Below are 27521 nucleotides of genomic sequence, written 5' to 3' on the forward strand. Positions count from 1 at the left end.
GAATTTATTAATAATTTATATTTGGATATTTAGATCAGGTTAGGTCTGTCTCCATCTATATCATTTTCTTTTAAAACCTTTCTAATTAACATACTTAATAACCCTTTGATACATCCATACTTTCTGTCCCAGTAGTGATTCCAACTTTTGACGCAAACTATAGATCCAAATTGCACATTACACCCCATGAAATTAAATTAACTAGCTACGCAAATCTTCCAATTTCATCGTTTTCATTAATATGATCTCTTTTTAGGCGTCAATTTGGTAACGAATGTCGATTACTTTTAAATTAGTGATTACATTCAGTCCACTTTATTCTATCGGCGATCGAGACCGAAGAGAATCATTTTATAAACAGTATAAATAATAGTGGTTCAAGCAACGCAAACAGTTGGTCCCGCGCAGCCGAGCCGAGTTGACCTCACCCGCGACCGTGTTTACTAATAACCCATCCAGTTATGATACTATGAACATTTTCTCATATCAAAATGACGCCACTTTTCTGGGCTCTCGTTTTTGTCGTGTCTACATGTGAGTCGTTGAGCATAGGAGCTGCTAAACCAAATGTGACAAAGCGTGAAACTAATACTAAAAACTTTTATCCGGATTGGGTGCCATTCAAAAGCAACAAAGGTGAGCTAATAGAAGAGTTGGTAAACGTTGCCAAATCTAAACCAAAGAAGAGGCTTGCGCATCCAAAGAATTTCTTACTTAAAGCTGTTGCTGAACCGCAAGGCAATGATTACTATGACAAAGGCCAAGGCGATAGTGATAATGAGGATTATTATGAAAAGAAAGAATGGACAGATGAACACAGAGAAGCTAAAACAGTAGATCCTACTAAACCAATAAATCATGCGAACATTTCAGATATAGAAGGCATCGTTAATATTATCACTAAGCCTAGAGATGACCCGGTGCTAAGAGCTCTGAAAGCTCGAAATAAAAAAGCTAAAGATGAAGTTAAATCTAAAAAAGCAGTTAAACCTAAAGGAGAACTAAAGAATATAGCTAAACGACAAAACGAAGAAGAATACTTAGATGAAAATACGTCAAAAGAAGAAAAAGATGATGAATCTAAAGAAAGTAAAGAGGACAATCAAAACAAGAAGGAATCTAAGAAAAACGAGGATGAATCAGATTATGAAGAAGAAAGTGCAGAGAAGAAAAAAACGGATAAGGAATTAGCAAAAAAAGAAGAAGAACAAAAAGAAAGTGAAGCTAAGAAGAAAAAACTTCTTGAGAGTGTAGACGCTTTGAAAGAACGACATGCCGACGAACAACGAACCATATCTGAAAAATTAAAAGAAGAAGAAATCTACAAAGAGGAGCTCGAAAGAGATCATGATAGAATCAAACCACGAGAAAATAACGACAAATATGCACATGATGGTACTAGATGGAAGAAGTTAACGCACGAATATGAAGAATACGAAGACCCCATTATAAAGGACAAATATAAAATTCATCCCTTGAAAACTGGCAGAGCAAGTACTGCTGAAACTACGACAAAACCACCTAAAACCACAGAAAAACGTAAACAAAAGAAAACTAACAAAAGTGTAGCAAGCGGTAAACTTTCAGTGTTCAGGAATCCTCAGTTGTACATTATACACGATGACGAAGACACGTCCAGCACATCTACAACAATAAAACCTACAGCCACTAGAAGTCGTAAGCCTCAAAAATTTTCTTCGCGATTTTCTGAATCGTCCACTCCAGAGGAGGACAATGTAAGAATATCTTTGGTGCCTGTAGGTGGTGATTCTAAGGAAGGAGAACCGACGCTATTTTTCCCTAAAATTAAGAAGAACAAGCGTAGATTCAAGGACAAATTGACGACTCCTGTCCCAGACTCCACGGCTGTTTCTAGTGACGATAAGGGAAAGTCATCTGAAGTGACTGGACCGGACGCGACTGCTGCCAATTTTACTGCTGCTCCAGATACCACTGGTGCAGCAGATATTACTAGTGCAGCAGATATCACTGGTGCAGCAGATATTACTGCTCCGTCAGCATCGGACGCTGATTCATCAGCATCAAACACTGCCCTGACAGCATCGCAAACAGCACCTACCGCTGTTGCTGCCCCTCTAGCAGTGGACTCAGTACAATCTGGAACTCATAAGGAAGAACACAAGAAGAATGAAGATTTTGATCGAGAGACAGGTTAGTCTTATAAAATACTAGCTAAATCCCGCATTATTTTTCCGAATGGATAAATATATACACACATAATATTTCAACCTCCTGTTTTACCCTCTTAGGGGTAGAATTGTCAAAATCCTTTCTTAGCGAATGTCTACGCATGATCATCATTTCATCATAATAGCCTAGCAGCATGCCAAATAGCCCGAACCATCCAGTAGGCTTTGCGTTGATATAATCAGTAAATCAGTCAGGTTAGCTTTTAAATAAGTACCTATATAATAGATGAAGATATTCGTGTTTATTCTTGAAGCAAAAGCTATTATTCGTCTGTCTATCTTTTTCTATTTATATTATCTACTCAAATTCATCTCATCAAGTACAGATCACACACTTTCGGACCTCTTCCAATTTGCATGGACCCTTCACAAACTATTTGCGTTATGAAATATTCGAACCCTTGCCATATCCACCCCTATTTCACCAAGACATATTTACAGCTGAAAAATAAAATGTGTTCCGATTTCAAACCCTAAATCTAACTTATTAAGGTTGTATATTAAAAGTTTCGTATGAAAATATAACATGGTGTTACCAAAAATATACCTAATAATAAGGGCGCGTTCTGCGAAAAAATATTGCTTAATTGACCAGTATAGTATCCTTCCACTCCTCTTTATCTAAAAGAACGATTTGAGTACCTATGTAACACACACTCCTTATCTCTTCGTTCTCAAAATAATCTACGGCTGAAAATACCTATCAAACAGTCTAAATCTCTGTCTATTTTCAAAACGAAACTGAAACTATTCTATTTATCCTCAATCTGATGTGTTTATTTATTTATTTCTACTTTTTATTCCTCGAATCTGTCGTCTATTCCTATCCTTATTCCGTTCTTATTTACTGTAATATTATTATTATTATTTACTTAATTATTTATTTTAAATTTTATATATACATTATGTTTATTTACTTTATTTTATTAGTACACCCCTTCCACTTTCTTTAATTTTTATTATCTCCTCACCCTAAGGTTGCCTGGAAGAGATCGCTATTTTAGCGATAAGGCCGCCTTTTGTACATAAATCTTTATTGTTATTTATTATATATTACTGTCTTGTTGGTGTACAATAAAGAATATTTTACTTTACTTTACTTTTATATTTAAAGTGTTCTTGATAGGAGAAATATATTTGAAATCTATCTGTATGAAGTTTTACCTATTTATTATTCAACTATACAATATGGGCAATGAATGGTAATGGGCAGTCTTGGGCACTTAAATATCACTTGTTTTTAACCCCCGACTCAAAAAGAGGGGTGTTATAAGTTTGACGTGTGTATCTGTGTATCTGTCTGTAGCATCGTAGCTCCTAAACTAATGAACCGATTTTAAATTAGCTTTTTTTGTTTGAAAGGTGGTTTGATCGAGAGTGTTCTTAGCTATAATCCAAGAAAATCGGTTCAGCCGTTTGAAAGTTATCAGCTCTTTTCTAGTTACTGTACTAGTAACTTTTAACAGTCAAGGAAAACTGCATGCCTAAGATTTCTCCATAATTTTTTCAAAGGTTTTGGGTAGTACTTAGTGTGAAACTCTCCAGGTTTTTGCCAAGGTATACTTATCCATACATAAAACCATTTGATCTGTTGCTCCGTTGTGGCGTTATTGAAGGACTAACTAACACACCAACAAACAAACACGCTTTGTCATGTTATAATATAAGTAGGATTGTGCTATACCTATAAATCGATGGCTATATTGAAGTTTTACAGTTAAATAAATAACCAAACATCTAAAACGTGATACCGAATTATGTCCAAACAAGAAACAAATGTATTGATCTGTGACAACAGCAAGTTACAAAGTTAGGTAACTTACAATTACGTGATTTGAGAAGAGAAATTGTTACTCCTTAAGTTGAGCGCACATTAAGAAAGAAACTACGTATTTATTAACCCCTAACCCAAAAAGAGGGGTGTTATAAGTTTGACGTGTGTATCTGTGTCATCGTAGCTCATAAACTAATAAACCGATTTTTATTTAGTTTTTTTTGTTTGAAACGTGGCTTGATCGAGAGTGTTCTTAGCTATAATTCAAGAAAATCGGTTCAGCCGTTTGAAAGTTATCAGCTCTTTTCTAGTTACTGTAACCTTCACTTGTCGGGGGTGTTATAAATTTTTAATATACATTTGTATACAAAAAAAAATGACCTGACGGAGGTAGGAGTCTCCAAAAACATTTTTTGCTTTTGCATCGAGTGGTATTTCAAATGAAACAGGAAAACATTCTAAGTTCATAAATATAAATATAGTACAATGTTAAAATAAACCGAGCGACAGAAAAAACTATACTTAGCCATGTCTTTGCTGTTTGCTGTCACTCAGTTGAGGAACAAATGTAAATTAATAATTTATAACACCCCTGACATGTGAAGGTTACAGTAACTAGAAAAGAGCTGATAACTTTCAAACTTATAACACCCCTCTTTTTGGGTCGGGGGTTAAAAGATTAATATTGCCAGCTGCAACTCACACAATTCAACCTTCCGCGCATCTCTGCACTTTTCTTAGAAACGTTTCTCAAGTACAAAACCAATGCCTATTTCAATACCTTTGAAGGCTTCTCAAACAAACTTATTCCTTTGGAATCGCTATAGATATCTACACTTTAGAGAACACGTAGAAGAACTATGAAGCATAGATTTCTAGAAATCCTCTTACTATGGAATTCTAAGAAAATCTGTCAATGATATTATGTGACATCCTTAACCATGCATTTACATATTCAAATTCAAAAAATTCTAAATATTTTTATTCAATTAGACTTTTACAAGTACTTTTGAATCGTCAAGAGCATCTACCACTGCTTCGGAATGCCTTTCCTACCGAGAAGAACAACCAAGAAACTCGGCGGTTGCTCTTTTCAAAGCTTCATATCATATATATATATTTTCGCTATCATTATCATCATCAACCGATAGATGTGCACTGCTGGACACAGGTCTCTTGTAGGGACTTCCAAACGCCACGGTCTTGCGTCGCCTGAATCCAGCGGCTCCCTGCAATCGTACCTTTAAACTTTTAACCTTTAAGGGTGTCTGGCAGGGGGTTGCCATGACACTAAGTGTCTGTCAATGCATTATAATACTATTTCGAAGAAAATATTATAAAGAAAATAAACTTTATACTTTGACGCAAGATTTTTTACACCTTTATTACCTGTTATCTCATAAAGCCACCATGATCCAAACTAAATAGTCGCTGATCGTTCCTCCTTGTGTTGAGTACAATACGCAGATAAACTTTCAGCTTTTATGAAATAACGAAGGTCTGGCACGCGTTGGCTCTTAAAGTCCATACCTATTTGTAGTGACTGGCTGACTTATCAACTCAACTCTAATCCTTGAGTCTAAATATTTGTGATTTTTCATAGTTTCTCTCTATCCCCCAAGATTTTAGGAATTTCTAATTTGTTTTTAAAAAAAACGAGAAGACGAAATCGAAGAAAAAAAGATTATATCGATGAAAAAGCGATGTCTAGGTCATGAAAAAGGTTACCTTTGTCTTGCAAACTCTAAATTTTTCCACTGACTTTACTCTCAGATATTGAAACCTCGGTTCCACTTAAACCTGAAGGTTATAGAATTAATTATATCTCCCAGAGCATCTTTTTTGTCAACCGTGAAGAAATTCCGTCTCATTTCTGTTCTGAAACGAATCAACATTGTATAGTTGAGATGTTGTGTGCTTTTTGCGATGTCTTGAGTTACACCTTTACTAATCGATTCTGAAAACGGTTGAACAGAGCTGATAGCTGGTTTTTAGGGTTCGCATGTCCAGAGAAAAAAAGGGACCTTATAGAATCACTTCGTTGTCTGCCTGCCGTGTTTGTCAAGATCTGTCAAGTGATTCAAAACCTATAGGGTACTTCCCGTTGACCTAGAGTCATGAAATTTGCCAGGTAGCAATGTCGTTTAGCATAAGGAAACGGATAATACCAAAAACCGTGAATCTGTTAAATCACAAAAAAGTGTTATTTTTTGTACGGAACCCTTCATGTGCGAGTCCAGCTCGCACTTGACCGGTGTTTAAGCGGTGATAGCCTAGTGGTTAAGACGTCAGCGTCTTTTCGGGGTTCTGCTGTTCGATTTTCTAACTTTGCGTGCGTTTTAAGCAATCAAATATCATTTGCTTTAACGGCAAAAAGAAATATCGTAAGGAAACCTGCATGCCTGAAGTTCTCCATAATGCTCTCAAAGGTGTGTGAAGTCTACTAATCTGCACCAGGCCAGCGTCACAGACTATGACCTAAACTCTAAAACCTTCTCATTCTGAGAGGAGACCTTTTCTCAGTAGTGGGCCGGCAAAAAGTAACAGAGCGAAAATATGAAATGATTTCGTAACATTGCAATCACGTAATTCGAATTTTTTATCGTAAAAGGCGATTATCTTTGGTAATTTGTTTGTATTATCTTTGGAATTAGAAGAAAGCGGAAAAGAAATTACAGCAGTCAATAGTAACGATTGTCGCCCGCACTCAAATTTAACGGTTGCCAACTACGTGGACCTGATAAATTTTTAGGGTTCCGTAATGGGACCCTCTTACTAAGCCTCCGCTGTCCGTCTGTCGGTCCTTTCGTTTGTCTGTCAGCGGGCTGTATCTACCTATCTCATGAACCGTAATAAGGTAGAGATTCACAGTGTGATTTCCGCTAACCAATTAATGGCCGCCAAGCAAATAAAAATAAATTATAAAATACATAGTATCATGTAGTATCGTGGTATATACCCGTTATCTACATTATAATATGTCGTTAAACCACGAAATAAGCTTAAAATCATGCATACTAATTAAGTTAATGTAAGTTAATAAGCTAAGTAGTTCGCTCATATTATAATAATTTTCAATCAATTAATTGAATAATTTATTGCTCTGAATATTAAAAATATCATATTATTATGTGTCATATAAGGATGATTCTATTCATAGGTTTAGGTTTAAGTTAACGTAATTAATTATCACCATTGCATCTTACAAATTCAACAATTGACCATCAAAAAGTGTACAATGATATCCAATTTGAATAAATGATCTGACTTTGACTTTGATATGGAGTGTAGTGTAGGCCATCTAGTTCTAAGTTGTAATCTCCAATTCTCTTTCTTAATGAGACGAATTGGACCTTAACTTCACCCAGAAGTTGGGAGTTAAAAGCCTTTCTTCATCTATTAAACTTGAAAATGAGAAATGCAATTCGCTCGCATCTCAATAAATATTCAGAAGGTGATATCTTCGGAAAAGTAAATTAATTAAATGGAATAAATCAGCCGAGATTGGCCGGACGGACGGCATTTTTATGTCTTTGAAGCTCAATTTCCTTGATGGATTAATACTGCCTAAGGCCTGATTTAGTTTACGCCGTGCACAGGCCGTGCCGTATCGCGGCAGTATACTATACTCTATCCGCGGAAAGAAGTTATTGTAACGCTCTCTCTGTTACGTAAACCCATACAAATGATAGAGACAAAAATCTCAGTGGGAGCTGACCATTACCAATCAATCACAAACGAAACTATGTTTTGTAACTAAATTTCGAATGTTTTTGAAACATATTTGTGATACATGTTTGGTGGTCAAAATGGTTAACACCCAATGAATTTTTACTCTCTACCATTTGTATGGGATAATGTAACTGTTATAGATCTGGGACCATCTGGCCTGGCCACGGACTGTACTATAGGTCTGGCCATCAATTGGTAGTTTGAGGTATCAGACCTGAGCTATCAAAATGATCTAGGAAAAGTTAGAATAACAATTGTGTTTTTATTGTTTTGATATCTTTTAAAATGAGTGGGATAATAATGATCATAGTGCACTTTTCCGCTCGAAGTTTTTGTCAGAAATACTGAAAATGCATTATGAGGTCACTCGAGTCACGATCGAGCAGCGTCGACTTTTTTAACTCTTATCTATGCCTCAAAACGAATAAATGAGAATCAGTTATGATAGCTCTGTTAAACAATTAAAAAAATTGCATACGCCCTTTGATTCACTAGAAATAGTAAAACCAAGAAAAATTACAAATTTCTATTAAACATGTTTTAAAGGAACATTTTAACTCACCGGTGTCAGAGTGAACTAAGAGTAAAGGAACTCTCGGTTTGATCGTGAATAGAAGATATTATGACAAATGTTAGTCTATGGTGTCGTAAAATCTAAGAAAAATACTACTTACTACCTTAGGGCTACTTTAGGGCTACCTGCGTCAAACGTACTAACGTCAAACGTAATTTTTAGGGTTCCGTACCTCAAAAAGAAAAACGGAACCCTTATAGGATCACTTCGTTGTCTGTCTGTCTGTTCGTCGTGTCTGTCAAGAAACCTATAGCGTACTTCCTGTAGACCTAGAATCATGAAATTTAGCAGGCAGGTAGGTAGGTCTTATAGCACAAGTACAGGAATGAATCTGAAAACCGCGAATTTGTGGTTACATCATTGATTTATCGTGCAAAATGTTGGAAAAATACCCGAGTACAGAACCCTCAGTGCGCGAGTCTGACTCGCACTTGACCGGTTTTTTGTTATAAGTTCCCTAAACTGTCGTAAACTATGCCGATGTTCTCTATTGTCAATACCTACTCCCCTACGATCACAGATATGGGGCGATCTAAAATGAATAACGTCATAAAATGTCATACTACAATTTTTTCAACCATGCACCGGTGGCCACGGACATAGTGCAGCGTAACATAAATCATGCTTTATAAACCTCATCTAGTGCGAATTGTATTGTTTAAGGATTAATTCAGTTATTATAGGTGGAATATTATACGAAGAGTGTACAAACCTCATTAGCGTTATGTGCGTTATAAGTAATTACTAAGCAAGGAACACTTGATTTAGAGGCGTAGGAAAAAATCGTGAGGAAACCTGCGTGCCTGAGAATTCTCCATAACGTTCTCAAAGGTGTATGAAGTCTGCCAAACCGTACTTGGCCAGCGACTATGGCCAAACTATTCTAAAAATTCAAAATTCAAAATTCAAAATATTCTTATTCAATTAGACTTTTACAAGTTCTTTTGAATCGTCAAAAGCATCTACCACTGGTTCGGAATGTTCGGAATGTTCGGTTCGGAAAATTCTCATTTTAAATTCAAATTCAAAATATTTTTATTTTTTATTCAATTAGACTTTGACAAGTACTTTTGAATCGTCAAGAGCATCTACTTCTAATAATTCTGAGTTGAATTAAGTAATTGAGTTGAATTGAGTAATTCTGAGAGGAGACTCGATCGTCCTTAGTACCCACTGAGCCGGTTGATTATGATTATAGAATTTGGATAATCGTTTTCTTCTAGACACTTAATAATAGGGATGATGACTACTAGTTAAATCAGAGACTTTACTCGTATATCAAACGTCAAAATACTCACTTAGTATTGGAGCTAGTATGAGATGCATAGATGTCATAAACATTCGACGTAACTTGCCGTATAATTTAAAATGGTTAGCAAACGTTTTTAAACTGTCGTGAGTGATTTCCATTATAAGTATATGTAGATTGTTTCGGCTATACTAATTTCGAACCCATGCGGGGTCCATTTTCGTAATTCAGCTCGCTGCGCGTAGCGGTTAAGACTAAATACTCGAGTATAGCCGTATCAATCTATAGTATAGGTTGTTACGGATATACTATACTTATCATCATCATCATCATCATCATCAGCTTGTGGATGTCCATTGTTGGACATAGGCCTTTCCTAAAGAGCACCACCACACCCGGTCCTCAGCCTTCCTCATCCAGCCACTTATAACTGTACCTACTTATAATGGTTAGCAAACTTTAGACTAACAGTGGGCGTTGATTTCACGAATTTTTGAAGACCCTGTATTTAATCATTACTGAGAAATAATAATTTATCTTTGACATAGACATTATCCCAATTACTGTTTGATGAAAGTTTAACCTGTTAATTAAATGTCAGTGTGATTTCAGGGGCTGGCAAAGACCACAAATCCGAGCACGACGAGATCCACGACGAGCACGGGAAAAAGGCATACGAGGTACGTTTGAAAATTTCATTACTATACCTACTAGCCGTGATGGACTGGTGGTTAAAACGTCCGCTTTACATAATTAGGCAAGTCAGAGGTTCAATCCGGAACACCTCTAACTTTCCGAAGTTTGCGTTTTATGCAATTTTTTTTATTCACTATACATATAGGCAAGCGCTTGACCACAATCACACCTGATGGAAAGTGATGGTCTAAGATGGGACGCGTTTACCTAGAAGGTGCCTATTCACTCTTAATTGGTAGGAAACAATTAAATGTCACTTGCTTTAACGGTGAAAAAAAACATCGCGAGGAAAACTGCATGCCTGTGAGTTATATTATTCTCTAAGGTGTGTGTAATCTGCCAATCCACATTGAACTAGCCCTTAACAAACAGACAGCAAAATGACATTAATAGAGTTCCGTATATCTATCCTTTGGGTACGGAAAAACAACCATAAGGGATAAGACGCATAGTTTTCTTTTCAAAATTATATTTTACTGAAAACTGAAACTATGAAACTGAAAATTCTTTTCAGTAAATGAATCACACTAAATTCATATTATAAAGGCGAAAGTTTGTGTGTATGTGTGTTTGTGTGTGTGTGTGTATGTTTGTTACTCCTTCACGCAAAAACTACGGGACGGATTTGGCTGAAATTTGGAATGGAGATAGATAATATCCTGGATTAGCACATAGGCTACTTTTATCCCGGAAAATCAAAGAGTTCCCACGGGATTTTGAAAAACCTAAATCCACGCGGGCGAAGTCGCGGCCATCGCTAGTGGTGTATAAACATTTGATAGTGTTGTCGGGGTAGCAGTCATAAATACAACAAGTACTATCTAACAGTCTAAGTAAATTGTCTCACAAGTTAGTGACATAACTTTTCGATACGCCAACGATCAAGTAATGAATACTCTTGCAAAATGAACCCATTATAATAATGATGATATTATTATAAGTTATAACACCCAGCGCAAAATGAGTTGCGTTTAACAAAGTTACGTAGTTCAGAATTATGAAAAATTGTAATATTCCGTAACTTTTTGTTCCGTAAACGTAAATATGATGACAATTACTGCTTACGTAACTTTTTGTTAGAGTGCAAATCCTACTAATATTTTTAAATGCGGAAGTGTGTTTGTTTGTCTGTCTGTTACCTTTTTATGGCCCGTCCGTTTATCCGATTGTGACATTCTGTCTACTTTTTTATCTCAGAAAATGAAAGAGTTCCCCCGGAATTTTCAAAACCTAAATCCACAAAAACTGTTACCTAAGTGTTCAATATTTTTTCAGGTTCTAGATCTCACTGATATCATAGCCTTCGGGATTTTGATTTTTTTTTAAGTAATCCAAAGAAAAGAACCGGATAGCAGAATGAATGAAACTTAACAGGGCTCTCTCCGTCACTCGTTTCATACAATCGTAGTTCCAATTTCATATGAATATTAAGCAACCAAAGTCCATGAAATTTTGCAGACATATTCTAGAAACTAATATCTGTGTCTGTGGTGTTTTAGATTTTTCTAAAAATATGTAGTTTAAAAATTACAGGGGCTCAAACATTTGTATGAAAATTTTTAAGACCGCGTAACTTTGAAACCGAATATTTTAACAGAAATCTGGAAAACCACAGACATAGATATTAGTTTCTAGAATATGTCTGCAAAATTTCATGGACTTTGGTTGCTTAATATTCATATGAAATTGGAACTACGATTGTATGAAACGAGTGATGGAGAGAGCCCTGTTAATGTGTGTCAAAATTATCACACGCGAGTTTTAATCCTAACACAAACAAAGTCATGGTTATAATGTAGTACAATATGTCTTATGATTAAGAGTAAATCGGTATTGCGAAATCACACCGCATGATTTTTTTGCGTGCGAAAATAAATCCACAACGTTTCTCGTCCAATTTATATCAAATCATACATTTGCGAGTTTTACATCGCAGCGCCTGGTGTATCGATATGATTTCAGATGTTACTGAATTGCAAAAAAATCCAATGATTTTATGAAACAGTGCTGAGCTTTCAAAATTCGTATTTTTATTTTATATTCATTAATTGAATAATTGGTTAAACCAGTTAATTGAATACTTAGCTTATTGATTAATTAATGGTAACATAATTTAATAGCTGTAAGTGTCCAGTGTTTTTTTAGTTTCTCTTTCTATTTCCAAAGTTTACATTATTCATCGATATCAATAATTATTTATTTATTTTTATTTTATCAATAATTAAATTAAAAAAAAATTAAATCACACTATCACACTTCACACTATAATATTATAAAGGCGAAAGTTTGTATGTGTGTGTGTGTGTGTGTATGTTTGTTACTCCTTCACGCAAAAACTACTGGACGGATTTGGCTGAAATTTAGAATGGAGATAGATTATACCCTGGATTAGCACATAGGCTACTTTTCATCCCGGAAAATCAAAGAGTTCCCACGGGATTTTTAAAAAACCTTCATCCACGCGAACGAAGTCGCGGGCATCAGCTAGTAATTATATAATTAGATAAAAAAATCTTTAAAACTTTTACGTAAGGACTGGTAGAATAATAAAACTTAATTTGTACACAGTGCAGGCTAACCTTTCAAAATTCGTAATATAATCATTTTATTTTCAATAAATAAATTATTGGTTGATTAACCAATTCATCGAATAATTATTTGTTTAACCAATTGATTGAATTACTGATTAATAAAAAATGAAATGGTATAGGTATTGGATGATTAACAAATTAATTGGATAATTGGTGAGTTAACCAATTAATTTAATTGATATTTAACGAATTCTATGACATTCTAAACCTCAAAACCTCAATAAACTACGACATTTCGATACTTTTCTTTAAAACAGTTCACGTAAGAACTGGATAGGAGAATCATAAAACTCGTATCAAAATCGTCACGCGCAAGTTTGATGTGACATAAAATGTGTTTATCGACGCTTTAACAATCCCCTCACGCTGGCTTAACTTTATGTCTGAAAATGCCATACGTAACTTGAATCCAAACCAACCATTGCTCATAATACTTACAAGTATCTACGAAAAAAGCTCCGAAGTGACTATAATACATAAAGCTACATAATTTCCTCAATTGAATTGAAGGCCCACCTTGAAATGCCTAGAAAACTAAATAAATAAAAATATGTATTATACATAATCAATCAACAAACCTAAATTGGCAGGTTTGAATATATCTAGTATCTACTTACCTTTTCACAATGCTCCGTGTAGAAAAAATAGCAGTAGTTTTAGATCAGGCACTTTTTGACACCTAGGGACCCTAGGGTCTATATTAAACTTATAATTGAAACCTAAGCCACGTAATATGTCTATCATATACCTAAACCTACTCGTTATAATCTATATTTAACCAACCAAAACCTCGATTTTCATTTAAGGTGGGCGGTGATTAAGTTTCATTACATGATATTATCTTATACATATAATAAAATTGTAGAAAAGTGGTGTCTGTACAATGGAAATATATTAAAAAAATAGCAGGGGTTGTTATTATATCGATGCCGAACCCGAAATTGTAATTAATTTTTTTTTTGTCTGTTTGTCTGTGTGTTTGTGCACGCTAATCTCAGAAACGGCTTATTCGATTTAGATACGGTTTTCACTAATATATTGTAGTAAGTTTCACTTAGGATTTAGTGTTTATTTCATGTCAATCGGTTCATAAATAAAAAAGTTATGTCAATTTAAAGAATCACGGCGCCTCGCGCCTGAGCGTCCGTGGCTATATAAAGCGCGAAAAGTCACTATTCCACGCGAACGAAGTCGCGGGCACAGCTAGTTACAAATATAATTTTGTATTGTATGTTTGCTAATATTAATATAATATCTCTAGCCATTACCTACATGCCATGGCTTCATACAACCACATCGAGGGTATATAGAACAGAGAATTCATAGGAAGGAATTGAATATTGGCACGGAGGCAAACAAAATAACGGATTGAATTGCACTCTTGATTGCGTTCGTATATGAATGCATTTGATATCCCGCGGTTCATATCGATGGTTCGATTCGGAAAACAAGATTTTAAAATTCAGCGAAGTTAAGTCAATTTAAAGCAGGTATAAATCGGTAAAGTTAAATGTGTTACAAGCAAAACTCTTTTCCGGTCAAAACTACTTTAAAAGTTTTAACTAAAACTGAATTAAAGTTTTCAAAATCCTTGACTGCGATTTGCACTGCATCTATTTCAGACTGCACAAGCGTCCAGTAGTTTGAGCTGGACGTTGATAGATCAGTCAGTCAGTCAGTCACCTTTTCCTTCCATATATTGTTTAGATTTATGAACTTAATGATGATCTCAATCAGACATATTATGTAGATATCTTTTTAATCCCCGACCCAAAAAAAGGGGTGTTATAAGTTTGACGTGTGTATCTGTCTGTGACATCGTGGCTCCTAAACTAATGAACCGATTTTAATATAGTGTTTTTTTTGTTTGAAAGGTGGCTTGATCGAGAGTGTTCTTAGCTATAATCCAGGAAAATCAGTTCAGCCGTTTGAAAATCAGTTCTTTTCTAGTTACTGTAGTAACCTTCACTTGTCGGGGGTGTTATAAATTTTTAATTTACATTTGTCTACCTTATTATAAATTGGCGTATAGATAGTTATGACGGATTAGAATATTGTTTTAGTAAACACAATGCGTGAACGAGTTTTGATTGTTTTATTGTTTTAGAAGGAAACTAAAACATAGGATGATATCAAAGTAGTCACAACAAAACACCGAGACAATGGCATTGTCTTTATCATACTTATCAAAACACACGTCACTGTGTCCAAGCCAAGTTGTAATAAGGCGTAAATTCTAATAAGAACTGCGACACACTGACGACATGTAAAAAAAAACTCAAAAAGTCAAAATGATTTATTCAAGGTATTTTTGATAGTTTGAATCCAAAGTACTTTCGATAGTTAGTATTGCCAGATTTTTAAGATGATAGTGGTGATAATTAATTACGTAAACTTAAAACTAAAGCTACGAGGGTTCCAAACGCGCCCGGTCTGAGAAGACCCCACAACAAACTCAGCCGGGTATTCTTAGAACTATCAAAGCTTATATTACAGCTAAGTAGTACCTGTAAAAATATTAACAAACCTAGCCTTTTATTGTTCCTTTATTTCATTTAAAAATAGTGTATCAAAAACAATCTGTTCACCAAGGCGAGAAAAACTTTGAACAAGTCACTACAGTATGATTTCATAAAGTTGATTTCAAACTACGGAATATAACATAATAAATAAATATCGCTCACCCTACTTTTAAATGTCACTGTTCACACTGTTACATGTAATAATATTACATCTAAGTGTGAACAGTGACTTTAAAAGTAGGGTGAGCGATATTTATATATTAAATTATATTTCCGTAGTTTGAAGCCAATTTAATACTCATATTAATTATCACAATGAAAACTTTTGACAATAAGCTAGGTATTTAATTGAAGAGTTCAAAATTTCAGTTGTAGAACTCCCTTGTTTAATGCCTTGCTTCATTTCAATTTATACGAATTAATTTTATAACTTCGCCCAAGATGGTCTGCTTAGTCCTTACCACTTGCTCTTTCTTTAATAAACTCTCCTGTAACTCGATTTTTCTAAAAATCTCTTTTTCCAATAAAAAGTGAATATGTACAATATACAGTTTTATTTAATGTCATGTTGGGCGTCCGGCTCCATAGTTTCTAACTATGTTTTAGACGGATATGCCTTCCTATATATTTCTTAATTGCTTTATTTACATAATTTAGTACCTTAGGGTTGATATTAATAGACTGATATGTAAAAACGATTAGTTAACCCAAATCGAAAAAACATCACTTTTTGAATCCCATGTGCTTCCTACATCTTTTTCTTTGCACTTACTTTTCACACTGGAATTAGGAACCAAATACAACGTAAGTGATAAGGATTTCCTATATCGAAATAAGATGTCTCAGATTTTTCGTATTTTATTTAATTTTGGATACAGATTACTATCTAATAGTTCAAAATTGCTAAACCCTCGGAAAAGTACAGCCAATGCTTAATTTTCGATCTCCTTTTGAGTTGTAGTGAAAATAAATAAAGGTAGATAAAGATAAAGATAAATTTATTTGACTCTACAACAAATATAACATAAGCATAACAAAACACATTGACTTAAATTAGTTAGAACAGCAAAACGTTACCGTGCGCCTGTTTCCCGAACTAATAAAAACTGTGTTTCGGAAAACAGGGCTGCGAGCTCCAAAATACCGCGGATATGCAAGTTACCTTAGTAGGGGCGAGTCGTCAAAGTTTACAAGTCAATTATTGTAGTCGGCAGTGCGCCCGCCAGCCTCCGAGACTTAATTAACACGAGTCCAACAATGCGTACCTCCTCCCGAATCTCCGATTCCCACCTTTCAACTTTAAACTTCAAGGAAATCTATCCGTTAAGACGTAATTAATCCGTAATAATACTACGAATGCGAAAGTGTGTCTGTCTGCTAGCTTTTTACGGCCCATCTGCTTAACAGATTTTAACGAGATAGCTTGTAACCTGGGGACGGACATACCTAGACTACTTTTTATGGCGGAAAATCGAACAGTTTCCACAAATCCTGGTTATCATCTAAATATTATAAAAGTACTTAATGTTTTTTATAAAAAAAAAAGATTCCGACGAATTGAGAAACTCCTTTTTTGAAGTCGGTTAAAAACGGAGTGAAACTATTAGGTAATCTTAGTTAAAAATTGTTTGCACCTGCTCGATACCACAAACCGACTAGCGTCATCAATAAATATTATTTTTCACTTGAATTCAAATCAGATCCGTACTGTAAATAAAATTGTCATGCTGCTATAATAAATCACGACAGTGGATTGACCTCATGAAATATAGTAAAAAAGCATGTACAAGTGTAAATTAATAATTTATAACACCCCCGACAAGTGAAGGTTACAGCAACTAGAAAAGAGCTGATAACTTTCAAAGGGCTGAACCGATTTTCTTAAATTATAGCCAAGAACACTCTCGATCAAGCCACCTTTCAAACAAAAAAAACCTAAATTAAAATCGGTTCATTAGTTTAGGAGCTACGATGCCACAGACAGATACACAGATGCACAGATACACACGTCAATCTTATAACACCTCTCTTTTTGGGTCGGGGGTTAAAAATAAAAAAATTCTTTAATCCATTAAACTATTACAAGTAGGTACTTTTGAATCGTCAAATGCATCTACCACTAGTTTGGTCTAATCTAAAGGACCAACACAATAAGCAAACACTCGCATTTCCCTGCTAATAAATCGTTTTTAAACCCCGACCCAAAAAGAGGGGTGTTATAAGTTTGACGTGTGTATCTGTGTATCTGTGTATCTGTCTGTGGCATCGTAGCGCCTAAACGAATGAACCGATTTTAATTTACTTTTTTTTGTTTGAAAGGTGGCTTGATCGAGAGTGTTCTTAGCTATAATCCAAAAAAATTGGTTCAGCCGTTTAAGAGTTATCAGCTCTTTTCTAGTTTTCTTGTAGAAAAGAAGGTAAGATAACCGTTAGGTTCATAATATTATGTCAATTGACAAATGTCAAGCTGTCAAGATGGACGTTGCCTTGATACATAATTATTTATTTGAAAATGATGTTTTGGAAAACTCAGATACTTTAGATAGTAGGCGCGGAATAGTCCAAGAAAATCAGTTCAGCCGTTTGAAAGTTATCAGCTCTTTTCCTTGGATGAATAAATACTCTCTTTTCTAGTTACTGTAACCTTCACTTGTCGGGGGTATTATAAATTTTTAAGTAATTTAAAATTTTACCCAGATGATATGAATTATTATCTAGGTAAAATTTTAAGTAATTGATGAAAATAAATGGGCACGTGGCGCAGTTGTGAGAACTCCTTTTTAATTACCTAAAAGCTATTGCACTATGTCCGAACCAGAAGATAATTTAACGTAAGGTAACGGTGTGCGCCCGTTAAATTATCTACTAGAGTAATATTTCCATACTTAATTGACTTTTATTTTTACCCGACTAAACTAAAAATCAAAAGGGAGGGTTATGATTTTAGCAGTCTATCTAGGAATGTATGTATGTATGTATCAGATTCTGTGTGTTCCACCGTAGCGCCTAAACTACTGAACCGATTTTGATGAAAGAGATTTCAATCAATTCGTTATTACGTCCGGGTGACATAGGCTACATTTTATACGAAAAAATCGACCTGACGGATGTTACATCCAAAAAAAGTGGGGGACTCCAATTTTTTTTCTTCTATTGCATCGAATGGGATATCAAATGAAAGAGGAGTTCATAAGTATTGGCTTTGCCGTAGTCGATTAAAAAGTGCCTAAGTAGTTTTGCTTAAGCCGATTCAAGGCTTCAAGACCACTGAAATTTCTCCATGTATAACTCTAAACAAGATGGGATACTCATCAATTTAATTTTTGTTACATCCACAGGGCGTACACAAAGACATAAAGTCTAACAAGGGGCACCACGACAAAGAGAACCATCTCGACAAATACCACGACCACGGCGGCGTCGACGAGAGCCACCACGACGAAGACGACCACTACGGCTCGCACCACCATGAGGAGCATGGCAAGAAACACGCCAAGGTATGACTACTTTATATGAGGTGAGTTCGACGATACCATTGCTAGTATTCAAAGATGGGGCAAGACGACAAAGAGAACATGTCGACCAGTATCACGACCATGGCAGCATCGACGAGACTCATCACGACGAAGACGACCACTACAGCTCGCACCACCATGAGGAACATGGCAAGAAACACGCCAAGGTATGACCACTTACCACTTTATAGAGGTACGAGTAAGTTACGAACTTATATTGACTTTAGTATCAACTGCGCGTGACGTGTGCGCTGCAAATACGTTCAACGAACGCCTACGCTAAAGAAATGTTAGTGTGTGTCTCTAAACGTGCAAAGTTTCCGATATAAACTGCTCAACTGTTCAATATTAACTCAGGATCGCGTCTGCTCTATCATCTATCTAGCATAAAATTATTTTTTTACTTTCTGATAATATATTCCTGATAAATACGCTTAATAATACAATAAATATCCTTTAGCCAATAAACAACAAATATAAAAATATACACAGAGAGTACCAGGATAGCCCCCATGCAGATAATAATAATAATCAGCTGATGTTATTCAGATGCCAATCGCTTGGCATTAAGAGGGCTCTCTCCGTCACTCGTTTCATACAATCGTAGTTCCAATTTCATTTGAATATTAAGCAACCAAAGTCCATGAAATTTTGAAGACATATTCTAGAAATTAATATCTATGTCTGTGGTTTTCCAGATTTCTGTTAAAATATTCGGTTTCAAAGTTACGCGGTCTTAAAAATTTTCATACAAATCTTTGAGCCCCTGTAATTTTAAAACTACATATTTTTAGAAAAATCTAAAACACCACAGACACAGATAATATTAGTTTCTAGAATATGTCTACAAAATTTCATGGACTTTGGTTGCTTAATATTCAAATGAAATTGGAACTACGATTGTATGAAACGAGTGACGGAGAGAGCCCTGTTAATCTAAAAGAAGAACATAAAATAATTATATAAATTCAAAAATTTCAATTTCAATTTCATCATTCAGAAATTCATAAATTGCCTCTTATAATAATTTTCTATTTCCAACTCTCAGTACGAAGAATCAGGAAAACACTCGAAAGGTCACAGCACGAAAGGCAGTCACGACATCCACAAGAAAGAAGAATACGAGAAGAAAGTGGAGTTCTTTGAAGAAGACGGAGACTCCGATGACGAAGAATTCGACGGAGGCCATAGCAGCAAGAAGGAGCACTCCTCGGTAAGTTCTTATTCGAGAAGGTAAGTGAAACACTAGGGAAGAAAAATAGAGAAGACTGAAAACTTCTTTGGAGAAGAATTGACCATGGACCAATGAATAAATCCATGAGTTATATACTTAAGTTCCTGGTAAGTCCTAGATTTCGTGTCAAAGTAGACTAGATTTTTATAAAAAGTGATTTATAATAAGAAAAAGAAGAATTAGATGTAAAGGAAGATATAAGTACCATCTATCGGTTTTTTGGACATATGCCCTGCCCATTGCCATTCGCATCGCAAAGCGTTGAGCTAATTGGTTACGATATTTTAGTTGGCAAAAAATTTTACTCAAGGGATTTTAAGTTTTGTGGGTAACTGCAATTGGATGATGAAGCTCACTTCAGCAAGCGTGTGCATTAGGGACGCGATGAGCAAGAGAGCAGAAAAACGAGCAAAGAAAATTGAATTTAAAAAAAATTAAGATATGCACAGTGCACACCTACTTAGACGAATAAGGCCATGACGAAACAAACCATTGGTTAAGAAAGTCGCGAAGACAAGGTAAGTGATGTGCAAGAAAATAATCGCAAGAATTCAACACTTGCATTGTTTGTTTTATAATTTTTTGTCCGTTTCGTTAAAATTATTGACTCCATAAAGTTTTGTAAAACGTTGCAATACAATAAAAAAGGTTTCAGACTGAAAGTGTAATCAGAATGTACCTAGCTAAAAAATCTCATACATTCGAAAATCTTTCAAGGATTTACTAGACTTTCGAATAATGGGTAGGTAGACCATCTTTATCCTTAGTGATATTGTAAAGGTGAAAATGTGTCTGTCTGTCTGCCACGTTTTCACGATCCATGCGGTTAACTATTTTGACGTAATAGAATAGAATAAATTTTACAAGTGCTTTGGTTTGCACCGAGTTGCAGTTCGTACCGAGTGAGTACAGAGATAGCTTTCATCCCAGAGACGGACACAGGCTACGTTTTATTCCGAAAAATCAAAAAGTTCGCACGGGATTTTAAACGACTAGATCCATGCGGACGAAGTCGCGGGCATCCCCTAGTTGGTCTAAAGGTACCTTGCAAAAGTACCTTTTGACTGCTGTCTTATCTGATTTAAATTACTAAACCTGATCGTGAGAGCTTGCATCCCGGAGACGGATATGGGCAAATTTTTATCCCGAGAAAATATCTTATCCCCACCGGAGAACAGGAAATTAAATAATCCAATTCCACGCGGACAAAGTCGTGGTCTACAGCTATAGGTAATAGCTGTAGACCACGACTTATAATATAGGTATAGATAAAAATTTAACGCAAAAACTCAGGTGCAGAAAGTGTATATTACAGCGCAAAAGGGTTCCTATAGTGACCGTAAATTTTCTAAAAGCTTAGTCCCGAGGGTAAAAGTAGCGATTTTGTTAAGTGTATGATACTGTGGGGTTTGGGTATTTACATTTGACCCCAAGGGCTTAAGGCGCTGTGGTTACCTAAAGTTTTCACCTTTATTTGAACATTTTCAATGATTGTGAAATAATCGGTACAATTTTAACAAATGTGGCTTGCTTGGCCAAGTCCTAAATAGTAAAATAGTTAGTTTTAGACATATTTTTAATGTATTAACAGTAATATTTCACAGAGAAAAATGGCGAAAACCTTCAACATATATCATCATTTTTGGGGTTCCGTACCTCAAAACGGAATCCCTTATAGGATCACTTTGTTGTCTGTCTGTCTGTCCGTCCGTTCGTCCGTCGTGTCTGTTAAGAAAACCTATTCCATTACTTCCCTTTGACCTAGAATCATGGAATTTCGCAGGTAGGTAGGTCTTATAGCACAAACAAAGGAAAAAATCCGAAAACTGTGAATTAGCGGTAACATCACAAAAAAAAAAAAATTAAAATGTGTTTCAATTTTCAAAGTAAGATAACTATACCATGTGGGGTATCATATGAAATTGCTTTACCTGTACATTCTAAAACAGATTTTTAGTTATTTTTATGCATAATAGTTTTTGTTTTAACGTGCAAAATGTTGGAGAAAATACCCGAGTACGGAACCCTCGGTGCGCGAATCTGACTCACACTTGGCCGGTTTTCTCTATCAAAACCAAGTAAGCAGGTATAAAATATCTCTAAAATGAACGTTATTTTATTGTTTAATGTTGGAACGTGCGAGAGAAGAAAACTTAGGTAACCACAGCACCTTAACGTTCGCCCGAGAATACACCTTCGTATTAAGAAAAATAATAAAATAAATCTTCCCTAATCCTCTAAGAATCTTTGTTACGTAAATAGAATTGTGGGAAAATTGAGGAAAACACAACTCGTTGAAAAGGTCAATCTGTAGTTATTCCAAGCGCCATTATTAAGGGATTATCATAAGCTTCGATCAATACTAAGACCATAATTTATTTACAAGACAGGCTGTTTTTATGACCCTCAAGTCTCTGAGGCCTACAAACAGAGACTTGAGGGTCATAAAAACAGCCTAGCAGTCCAACTTCTGGATCCCAGTTACAGCACGTTCCGCCTTAAGAGGACAAGACTGGCCAGCATATAGTAATTAATACTTATCTTGAAGGGATGTCACATCGCTGGATGTGCAAAGCCTAAACTGATAAAATATTTGGTCCTCAAATCTGTTCATAGTCCACCGACTGATTGCAGATGGAAGAGATGTGAAAGAAAAAAAAAAAAAAAAAAAAAAAACAAGACAGGCTTATGCCCGCGACTTCGTCCATGTGGGCCACACAAATTTCAAACCCCTATTTTACCTCCTTAGGGGTTGAATTTTCAAAAATCCTTTCTTAGCGAAAGTCTACGTCATAATAGATATAGCTATCTGCATACCGAATTTCAGCTCAATTCATCCAGAAGTAAGAAACTATTAAGTTTGACGGCCGCCAAGTGAATTAGCGTTTCGGTACGATGCCGTGTAGAAACCAAACGAGTATGGGTTTAATGAAAACTGCCATACCCCTTTCAGGTTAGCTCGCTTCCATCTTAGACTGCATCATCACTTACCACCAGGTGAGATTGCAGTCAAGGGCTAACTTGTGTCTGAATGAAAAAAAGTCAACTTTTAGTTTGATAAGTATAGTAGATAAACGATCGACCAAATTAGCAAGACAACACAAAACAACACAATAGTGTGTCTGCACCTTTATCCTACGGCTTTTGTATTTTTAACCGACGACCCAAAAAGAGGGGTGTTATATAAGTTTGACGTGTGTATCTGTGTATCTGTCTGTGGCATCGTAGCTCCTAAACTAATGAACCGATTTTAATTTAGTTTTTTTGTTTGAAAGGTGGCTTGATCGAGAGTTTTCTTAGCTATAATCCAAGAAAATCGGTTCAGCCGTTTGAAAGTTATCAGCTCTTTTCTAGTTACTGTAACCTTCACTTGTCGGGGGTGTTATACATTTTTAATTTAGGTACACTTGTAATTGTCGTATCTACTGCGTTTGAAAATATCATGAATTGAATTATTGTAAGTCGTAACGCACGAGTGATCAGTGTCCATAGAAAGTTTGTTACTTTCAGCTTCATTTCTTTGCGAATCCATCAAGTGTAAAGTCTAGAAACCGCGAAATCTCTTGTAAAATCAATGAATTCGATGATAAAATCTTGCACACATACCTATTCTTGTTAGACAAGAATTTGTGTTAAAATTACTATATTAAGTATACTCATACTTCTAGGTTTTTCTGATAGGGTTTTTTCATTCTTTGGCACAACCACCAGAATATATTTTGGAAAATCTAGACTTATTTACTCGAGACTTACTTCTTATTTATAAATTCTTTTATAACTAACATTTAGATGATGCCAGCGACTTCGTCGTGTACCTAGTGATTTAGATGAAAAAATATAGGTAGGTAGGTAGGTAAATAATTATTATTTACTAGCTGACGCCCGCGACTTCGTCCGCGTGGATTTGGGTTTTCCGAAATCCCGTGGGAACTCTTTAGTTTTCCGGGATACAAAGTAGCCTATGTGCTAATCCAGGATATTATCTATCTCCATTCCGAATTTCAGCCAAATCCGTCCAGTAGTTTTTGCGTGAAGCAGTAACAAACATACACACACACACACACACATACAAACTTTCGCCTTTATAATATTAGTGTGATAGTGTGATGACTATGGTACTATAGTTATCTCAAAGCTGTTAAATAAGACCTGAATTCTCAGCTTCAATTATTATGAAACAAAATAATTTTACAGTTGCAAACTAATTGAAGGCTAATATTTATTTAAACAGCATGTCTATTAGTTTATCCAGTTAAAAAAGGGGTCATAGCTATTATGTATCTACTATTTGGCAACAAAATTCAATTAACTACCAGATGATATTTGCATCATTTTCATTAATTTTCGAGCTGTTTATTTAATGAGTTTTAGACATGTTGCAATCTTCGAAGTTCTTGAAAACAAATTCTTTAAGCGAAAATTCAATCGAAGCATTTTGTTTTATTTACTTTTCAAAGTATTGGTAATCGTTTCGGGAAAAAAATCAGTGTTTTCGATTCGTACGAAATTATAAGGTACTAGAGGATGCCCGCGTGGATGTAGGTTTTTGAAGATCCCGTGGGAACTGTTTGGTTTTCCGGGATAAAAAGTTGACTATGCCAATAACATGGACGCACGCTACCTCGGTACCAAATTTCATACAAATCGGTTGAGCGGATGGGTCTTTAGGAATCCCGTGGGAACTATTTGATTTTCTGTAAACAGTAGTAGCAGACAGACAGACACACTTTCGCATTTAGATTATGACTATGGATTATTTTGCAAAGGTTTTCTTTTCTAAGACACCTAGGCATAAAGTTAAATTCGAAGCTTCGTAAATCGCGGTTAGGTGGAAAATGTAAAGTTGTCAGATCCAGTGACACGTTCTGCTGTGCAGTCAGTTTTTCAGTCAGTTTTTAAGTATATACTTACCTATAGATTAAAAAACTTCTCAAGACAAAATGCAAATTTATTATCTATTTATGGAGGGGATGCTGCAACGAATGTCAACTCATAAGATATTTTATCAGTTTATCTCCGACACAAGTTTAATTATATTAGCATTTACTTGTTCCTGCAGTTTCTTTTGCATGAATATTTTACGGAAGTTTCATGATAGTTAATAGTTTTAATGAGTTTTCCATCCATATTCAAATTAATTTAGCAAACGACATTCGACCCTCCAATCGAATGAATCAACATTTTTTTTATGTCAAAATCCTTTATCTATTTATTTATTACATTATGTACTATAGTTACTTAGTAAGAATAAGTTATCGAATTAAATTTCGAATGTTTTTGAAAACATGTTTGTGATTGGTTGGTGACTCAAAAATGTTAACGCACTCTGTTGGCTCTATCATTTGTATGGAATAACGTAACAGAGCGAGCGTTAAAATAACTTCATTAAGATAGGGTATTAATGATGACGGATATCCTACAGTCTAATACAATGACGGATAATATCATCTCATCATCATCACTCGTGATTAACGGAATTGACAGATGCAGAGATTATCCATATTCATAATAATATTATAAATAGAGTGTTTTTTTATTCAGATACAAGTAAGTCCTTGACTGCAATCTCATCTGGTGGTAAGTGATGATGCAGTCTAATATGGAAGCGTGCTAACCTGAAAGGGATATGGCAGTTTTCATTAAACCCATACCTACTCCTTTTGGTTTGTACACGGCATCGTACCGTGTATAAACCAAAAGTATGGCTGTCTATCTGTCAGTCCATTACCATTTCACGATCCATTCGCTTTACTAATTTTGATGAAAAGGTTTTGGAGAGAGACGGATTTGGGAAAGAGATTTTTGACTTGCATCTCACAGACGGACATAGGCTACTTTATCTCGAAATACCAAAAATTTCTCACGGGATTTTTAATAAACGAAAGCTACGTGAGATTATAGTCAATGGCTTGCTTGAATCTGAATTTAATTAATTAAATTAGTGAAACTAATGGTACCTAATTGTTATTTAAATGAACTTATGTGATGTTTTGCTTATAGGGAGGACACTTCAAGAAAGGTCAGCATCATTCGGAACACGGAGGTCACTCGAAGGGAGAGAAGGGAGATTTCTCAAAGGGTGGACATGGACACCACGCTAAGGTAAATTTTTAATCTTCACTAATATTATAAAGAGGTAAAGTTTGTACGTTTTTTTTATAGGAAGTAATCTCTGGAACTACTGACTGATTTTGATAATTCTGTCTTGTAGAAAGCTACATTATTCCTGACTGACATAGTCTATATTTTATTTTCCAAAAATTAGTCATCCCTGCGAGTAAGCTACCCGTGCGAAGCAGGAGCGGATCGCTAGTTATTTGTCAAAAAAATTTTTTTTTTAATACCAATAAAATCATGAGAGGCGGAAGTTTTAAAATTGATTTCATACCGGTGTAACTTACGACTGGAAATTTTGGGGTTTTTGGAACACTACGGTGATAGTATAATGGTTCTAAATTCGGCTGTTAGGGTTAAGACTGTTGAACCGGCATGAGCTATTTTTAAGCCATTTTGCCCCCCTATATTTTATTAAACACTGCATTTATGTAAAACATGTATATACTACTTTGTAGAATATTTCCTGTTTTATTAAATTGACAGACAGACAGATGGGTAGACGGACAGACAGACAAAGTGATCCGATAAGGGTTCCTTTTTTCCGTTTGAGGTACGGGACCCTAACAATTGAGATTTTTTTTCCAGGGCCACAAGTCCTCTGCCGGGCACGATTCCCACGGCGAGCACGGGGACAACCACCACGAGCACGCGGGCAAGAAGGGGGGCAGGAAGTGGACGTACCACAAGGGCACGCCGGCCAAGACGGCACACCTCGTGCCCATTGACCGACGGGCGTACGGATACGTGCATGGACCGGTGTATTATGGGTAGTTTCATGGGTTAGAATCTAAGTTACATAAGAAATACGGGAAACCGTGAACGCTGGCAGCAATCTTCTCGTACGAAGAGTTTCTGCTCAACGTTTCTCAAACGAACCGCTAAGGTGTGGAATGCCCTTCTGGCGTCCGTTTCTCCTGCCAAGTATAACTTCAACTTGAATACCGTAAGGCAAGAGTGAATAGGCATCTTCTAGGCAAGCGTGTTCCAAGTTCCAACCTATAGACATCATTGCCCTGTTTCTCAGGCATGATTGTCGTCAAGCGCAAGCCTATCTCGCAATAAAATAAATAAAATAAAAACATTAATATGAGTGAACGTAAAATTATAGCCTAGCCTAGCTGCGTTATCTATTTTGTCTTCGCACTAGCTTGGAAAGGCTTTCTTTACTATTCGAAATCCGCGCACAAAAGTATCTTTAGCAGGCAGTTCCAAGAGACTAACAACTAAAGCTAGGCTAAAGCTATTTATTGCGACTGAAAGTGTTCATGCAAAGTTTGATTTCGCCACAAAATTAGGGCCGGCGCACA

The 27521-nt window shown here is 35.7% G+C and overlaps 1 protein-coding gene across 1 annotated transcript; it reads left to right on the forward strand.

Moving 5' to 3' along the window:
- The first annotated feature begins 409 nt into the window (after positions 1–409).
- Positions 410–27521, forward strand: LOC123876116 (FK506-binding protein 5-like). Its single transcript, XM_045922259.1, has 6 exons — positions 410–2172; positions 10152–10219; positions 18687–18845; positions 19912–20076; positions 26098–26199; positions 26800–27521. The coding sequence occupies exons 1-6, from the start codon at positions 492–494 to the stop codon at positions 26983–26985; spliced, it is 2361 nt and encodes a 786-aa protein (XP_045778215.1). The 5' UTR covers positions 410–491; the 3' UTR covers positions 26986–27521.

Source organism: Maniola jurtina, chromosome 21, assembly GCF_905333055.1.
Source record: "Maniola jurtina chromosome 21, ilManJurt1.1, whole genome shotgun sequence".
NCBI lineage: Eukaryota > Metazoa > Arthropoda > Insecta > Lepidoptera > Nymphalidae > Maniola > Maniola jurtina.

Excerpts from the sequence above, each read along its gene's own strand:
- LOC123876116 (XM_045922259.1), top strand. The coding sequence starts at position 492 with ATGACGCCACTTTTCTGGGCTCTCGTTTTTGTCGTGTCTACATGTGAG. Across the intron at positions 10,220-18,686 it reads ACGGGAAAAAGGCATACGAG|GGCGTACACAAAGACATAAA; the intron begins GTACGTTTGAAA and ends TTACATCCACAG. Across the intron at positions 26,200-26,799 it reads GACATGGACACCACGCTAAG|GGCCACAAGTCCTCTGCCGG; the intron begins GTAAATTTTTAA and ends TTTTTTTTCCAG.